We start from the raw sequence: 6,402 nt of genomic DNA on the forward strand, positions 1-6,402 counted from the left end.
GTCTTCTAAAAGCTGTGATTGGTTGTTACAAAAAGGGGGGGGGGCTCTCCGCGCTCCTGGTAATGAATGGACAGTAAAATCAACCCATCATATATTTGGACTGTATTAAGAAATGTGTAATCGTGACATTAATTTCATGTCATGATGATGAAACTCAGCAAAATGAAATGAATTGTGACATTAATTCAAAATGTCTGAACGGACCTCGTTCACATGCCGATTATATTGATTTGCTTACTGTTCTGTTTTCTGTCCATGTTGGTAATTTTACTACTTCCTGTATTTGATATTAATGGTGGACGCAGACTCAGCTGTCAGCACCTCCTGTGACTGCTGGCGTCCTTATAAAAAGCGGTTTGGTTTGGCAGAAAGACCAAAACAACCAACGAAATGGATAAAAAGAGAAGAAGAAGCCAAACTGGACACAAGAGCAGCCTGCTGTCGGCACAGCTCGTGGATGGAAATTAAACAGTATTAAGAGGGTTGTCAACATGTAGTTTGGCAAATTCCAGTCTGGCTTTTTTATGATTTGTTTTCAACAATGGTGTCCTCCTTGGTCGTCTCCCATTAAGTCCACTTTGGCTCAAACAACAACGGATGGTGCGATCTGACACTGATGTTCCTTAAAGTTCACCTTTAATCTCTTTAGAAGTTTTTCTGGGCTCTTTTGTTACCATTCGTATTATCCGTCTCTTTGATTTGTCATCAATTTTCCTCCTGTGGCCACGTCCAGGGAGGTTGGCTACAGTCCCATGGATCTTAAATTTCTGAATAATATGTGCAACTGTAGTCACAGGAACATCAAGCTGCTTGGAGACGGTCTTATAGTCTTTACCTTTAACATGCTTGTCTATAATTTTCCTTCTAATCTCCTGAGACAACTCTTTCCTTTGCTTCCTCTGGTCCATGTTGAGTGTGGTACACACCATGTCACCAAACAGCACAGTGACTACCTGTAGCCCTATACATAGGCCCACTGACTGATTACAAGATTGTAGACTCCTGTGATGCTAATTAGTGGACACACCTTGGATTAACATGTCCCTTTGGTCACATTATTTTCAGTCTTTTCTAGGGGTACCATCATTTTTGTCCAGGCCTGTTTCATGAGTTTATTTTTTTTAAATAATTCTGTTGAAGCATGGTTGAAAAGCAATGTCTGACTTTCATTGGTTAAATTTCATAGAATTTTTATTTATTATTACTTTTGTCAGATTCAAGTTATTTCTGTGACCATTGTGAGTTTTTCTTTCATTAACTGAAGGGTACCATCAATTTTGTCCACGTGTGTATTTATATTTACAGTATATTTACAGTTACATTTAGTTTGATCTTGTATTCACTGCTGCTTTTTCTGTGTATATTTTGTCACTTTTTGTTGACTTTTTTAAATTCTTGTATATGTTCTACGGTCGTCTGTATGTTCTTTGTTCATTGCTACTGCGACAAAACAATTTCCCAGATTGGGATCAATAAAAGACTAAGTCTGCGAAATGAATCCATTCAACAGGTTCTTACCACATAGTACTATGAGAAACAGTATTATTATGTAGTACATGCTGTATACTGCATTCATCGTTAGGATGTAGCTGACTGTACCTTTACACAGCTTGGAAAATTCCAGAAAATGATGTCATGGCTTTAGAAGCTTCTCATTGGCTAATTGACATCTTCTGAGTCAGTTGAAGGTACCTGTGGATGTATTTTAAAACATACCTTCAAATTCAAGATAAGATAAGATAAGATAGGACTTTATTGATCCCTCCGGGGAAATCTAGTCGTTACAGCCAGCAGGTTACAAAAAGGCACAGTGGCATGAAGAGGTCAAAAAAAAATCTAAAAGTTAATCAGATACAGAATAGAAAAAACAGCTGTGCATACGAACATTTGTCCAGATTATGAAAAATTATCTCTTTGTTCAACTTCACTGGAAAATCAAAAGAAATCAGCCAAGAGCTCAGAAAATCACTGTGGACGTCCACAAGCCCAGCCGTGAGGCTCTGGGAGGCAGCACCATGTTACTCTGCTGCAGGCGGGACTGGTGGAAATCATGTGGTTGTATAGAAGCAACATCTCAACACATCAGCCGGAAAGCTCGGCTCTTCCAAACAGACTGTGACCCCAAGCAAAATGGTTTCAGCACAACAAAGTGAAGGTGGCGTAGTGTCCATCGTAGAGCCCGACCTCGGTCAAACTGAACATCTGAAGGCAGACCTGAGAAAGCCCGACTGAGTTCCAACAGTTCTGTCAAGAGGAAGGAGCCAAAACTCAAGCAAACGTGCTGTGAGAAGCTTCTGGAAGCTGCCTGAAATGCCTGAACAAGTGAAATCGTTTAAAGTGTCTGCAAACGTCTGACCTGCTGAGAAGGTGCTGAAAGAAGCGAAAGCTGAGGTAAACCTTTGTCTCTTCTGTGAGTCTGACGTCTCACCATGTTAAACTGAACTGACCTCAGATGTTCATCAGGATTAAATGTCAGGAGCTGTGAACAGAAGGGCCTCCTCCTCTTCCTCAGTGTACAGAATGAACCAATCACAAAGGACTGTGCAGATGACTGACACTCTGAATAGTCAATGAAATTCTGAACACACCGCAATGATTGATTACTGCCAGTTACTCCGAATCAAGCAATTCAGTGCTCATAGGCTTGTAACACAGTTTGAAGTGATGAATATAGTTAGTGGCCTCAGTCTAAAGATAGAAAGTTAAAATAAAGTTAAACATAACTTCAGTATGAATATAGATACCCCAAAAATTAGATTTCATCAATAAAAATTTAGATATTTATGTAGATGAATAGAATAAATTGCCTTTTTGGAGAACGCCTTGATGTACCAATAGAGAAAATACTCTGTGTCTGTGATCTTGCTCTCAGTCTTTATTGAACTTGGACCAGTTTAAGGCTTCATTGTGTTTTCCAGCTAATAAGAAACAGATAAAATCATCTACAAGCATCTATCTGCTAAAAACGCTCAGGCAGAAAACAACCTTCTCCTTCAGCGTGTTCAGACGTCTGCTCGAAGCCAGCAGCACGTCCAGTGATTCTGACTACTGGAGGTCAAAGTTCAGAGTGTTTCCTTTCAGAAGAGACCAGAACCATTAAGGACTGGACGCGGTCCAAGAGCAGCTCCCAGTCCACTCTGGGTCTGTCTATGTTCTACTTCTACAGAGAGACCAAACTGAGGCAGGTGGTCCATCTGAAGCTCTTTGTTCTGCGTCATTGTCACGACGTGGACGAGCAGTGTGTACCTGGTCGGCATCACCATGGTAACCTGTGCCAACCAACCTCAACTCCCCAACGTTTGCAATAATCACAGTAATAATAACGCTGATCACATAACATGTCCTGGACGTGCATCAAGAAGATAAAGAGGACAAAATGAGGCCACAGAAGAACGTGTTGTGGATCTCGTGTGCGTCTTCGTCGCCAAATAATCCTTCAGTTAGCAGAAAAGATGAAAAATGAACGTGAACAGTTTTAGTTTGGGTGGTGGGATACTTCACCTCATTCTATGGACACTCTAAACCTCACACACTCTCTGTACTCAGTATGTTAGCGTGGAGGCGGGCGCTGGGTTAGCTGTTTACACGGAGGTCAGCTGTCACAGGGGTCAGAGGTCAAACAGACTTCAGAACATGAAGGCAGGAAACTGTGAAGAACAGAGTTTAGTTACTGAAACGAAGTCATGTTGTAGAATCACACGTTTTATTGCGTCTGTGTTGACTGAAAGAACGTGAAACAGCTGTTCACTGTCACATCCGTCAGCTGACACGGACACCATCAACACCGTGACCTCAGGAAAATACAGCTGCCGCTCTGACAGCGGAGGAGACAGAAGGACATCCCTGCAGAGCTGAAACCTGACTGGACCAAGTCCTCATGACATCATCAGCAGGTGAGTTCAGTTTGAGAAACCAGAAAAGACGACATGTGGGCGTTTCCTCTGATTGTCTCTGTCTGATGGACAGAATCCACATGAACATCAACATGCTTTCATGACGAGTCCAAACCTTAATGTGAGATGTCTCTGATTAGATTCTGACCGATGAGGATGAACCATGTGGACAATCTAATCAGAGATCTACAATTAAATTTTACCTCCTAGAATGTGAATTTCAGATATTTCCATTTGAATTCTGACTCTTTAAAGATATCGTTGATGTAGTTTTGTCATAATTTCAATCGATCTTAAATGATTTAATTGTTATCTTTTTGGATATCTCAAACTAAGACATTAGTTCAGCTGCGTCAGTAGCTTCCTCTCATCGTCTCCTCTGAATTTCATCTGATGAAAAACTCTTCAAATGAAACGTGGAAATGAGGCTTAAATGTTTGAAGTCAGGTGTTTTGATCTGGAGCCATTTTTCTGGAAAACTCACAATTTTATAGCAAAGACGGACAAAATGGTTACTCAAATCAGACGTCTGTTGAAAGAAACATATTAATGTTTAGGTCCTTGAAAGCGTCCTTGGAACAGATTTTAGAAAGCATAAGGTCCGACGATGATGGTGAGGCGGAGCAGAGAGCTGGATCGATAACTGAGAGCCGAGTTCTGCGTCACCATCTCCAGGTCCAGGACGTGCTCTCTGGGACCAATCAGAGGACGCGTCATCACCAGCATGGCGCTGACGTTACTGGATCGCTGCAACAAGAACAACCACCATCAAGACATCAAAAAAGAGATGACATGACATGAGATGATAGATTTGATTGAATATGAACTAATATTAAGGTCACGACAAAAATATCTGCTGACCTTTTTCACAGCAAACCTCCGAAAAGTCTAACAATGAAGAAAAGTTTTACAGTCTTCATCAACAAATCAAGCCCAACGATAATGTGAAAGACATAGAAATGAACAAGTGATCTTAATGTTTTAATCCAAAGCAACAGAATGTAGCTCCTGATTGGTCAAACAGTTTCTTCCAGCAGCCAATAGTATCTGTTGGTCAGAAGTCTATAGATCTGTTGCTCTGTGGTTAAGAAGCATCTGACAGTCAGCGACGTCGTGTTCTGGGCTGAATTCACCGACAGGCCACCGAGCTGACGGTGAATTTAGAGCAGAGGAAACAAAATGAGGACAAAAGGGAGTGAACGTATTCAGATGAATTCAGACTGAGACTGAGTGAGATGAGGTGAGAAGAAAATGGGACGAGATTACACGACACGAGAATGAAATGAGCTGCCAACGGTTGAGATTAATATGATTAAATGTCAGTGAGTGTGATTAGGACAAGCCAATGAGAAGAGACCAGAAGAAACTACATGAAACAGGATGTGGTGAGATTACCCTCACTAAGATGAGCTGTGATGAGATTCGAGCATCAGATGAGTTTCACTGACATCAAATCAGAGTAGAGAAAGAGTCCGGCTCACCCTGAGGAAAAACTGTCCCTCCTCGTTGCCGGCTTTGATCCTGAACGTGTTGTGCATGTTGGGGAAGACGCTGGTCGCCTGAATCTGGAAGATGTCCGCCGGCACCGAGCGCTCCGACGTGATGCTCATGTACTTATAGACGATGGAGGGAGGAAGTCCTCTGCATGCGCTCAGAGACTGACAGCTGCAGCGCCTGAGGACACATCAGTTAGTGACGATTCAGCACGACAGTCCACGATGAGCTGAGACAGAACTGCACTGCCTGTCCAGATGTAGCATGTCCCCCCTGAAGGACGTCCCAGAGGACACTTCATCATGCTTTGTCTGCCACAGGGGACTCCAAGAGTGTTGTTTTTTTTTCAACCTGATCAGGAGATCACGATGCTGAAGGTCTAAACTAACAGGAAACTTTGAAAGTACTGTGAAGTGCTAAACATCATCTACACACTTATGAAACTTTATTCTCCCAAAGAGTTCTCGATCTGAAACCCTCAAACCCTTCGTCACAGTCTTCCAGGTGTGTAAAGAAGCTTTGTTAGTCTCACCCCTCTCCGGTCTGTACGTAGGGATCCTGGCAGGGGTTTCTGGGATAGCACCGGTAACCTCCAAAGTAGTTCCAGCACACCTGATTCTCACTGCAGTTTGGTCCGGTTTCACACTCGTTAATATCTGTAAACAGAACCAGAAAGTCTACATCAGAACCAGCACTTCTGCTCTGTCTCTCCATCAGATCATTTTAGAGAAGCCGGTTCTGATCACGTCACTTCTGCAGGAGCATGAAATGTTCCTTTAATATCATGTTGAGTATAGAAATCAGGAAGCCATCAAATCAACCAGGAGCCGCTAATGCAAGAATGAATGTCCATTCCTAAATCTCACATGTGAACGTGTCCCTGAAGACACCAGCCTCTGTATTTCACTCAAACTGATAATCAAAGTGTTGACATTGACAGTGATGGATTATCTGTCTGCAGGTGAGATAATCCCACCTGTTACCAGGTTCTTCAAATTTAGCTTACTGTGCTCAG

The 6,402-nt window shown here is 42.3% G+C and overlaps 2 protein-coding genes across 5 annotated transcripts in view; one reads left to right on the forward strand and one right to left on the reverse strand.

Annotated features, from left to right (window-relative positions):
* Positions 1-6,402, forward strand: part of LOC143319626 (mitogen-activated protein kinase kinase kinase kinase 3-like) — a 158,724-nt gene that overhangs the window by 96,714 nt on the left and 55,608 nt on the right. The gene's annotated exons all lie outside the window — the stretch shown is intronic.
* LOC143318989 (EGF-containing fibulin-like extracellular matrix protein 1) overlaps positions 1,356-6,402 on the reverse strand; it is an 18,200-nt gene continuing 13,153 nt past the window's right edge. For 2 of the 4 annotated variants that reach the window (XM_076727540.1, XM_076727539.1), the window contains exons 9-12: positions 5,920-6,043; positions 5,375-5,567; positions 4,755-4,781; positions 1,357-4,640 (exon numbers count right to left, since the gene is read on the reverse strand). In XM_076727540.1, the coding sequence (XP_076583655.1) occupies positions 4,479-4,640; positions 4,755-4,781; positions 5,375-5,567; positions 5,920-6,043 (506 nt within the window). In that variant the 3' untranslated portion in view covers positions 1,357-4,478. Of the gene's footprint in view, positions 4,641-4,754; positions 4,782-5,374; positions 5,568-5,919; positions 6,044-6,402 lie in introns of all 4 variants that reach the window. The other 2 variants (XM_076727541.1, XM_076727542.1) reach the window with 2 other exon arrangements.

This window comes from Chaetodon auriga, chromosome 4, assembly GCF_051107435.1.
Source record: "Chaetodon auriga isolate fChaAug3 chromosome 4, fChaAug3.hap1, whole genome shotgun sequence".
In the NCBI taxonomy this organism is placed as follows: Eukaryota; Metazoa; Chordata; class Actinopteri; order Chaetodontiformes; family Chaetodontidae; genus Chaetodon; species Chaetodon auriga.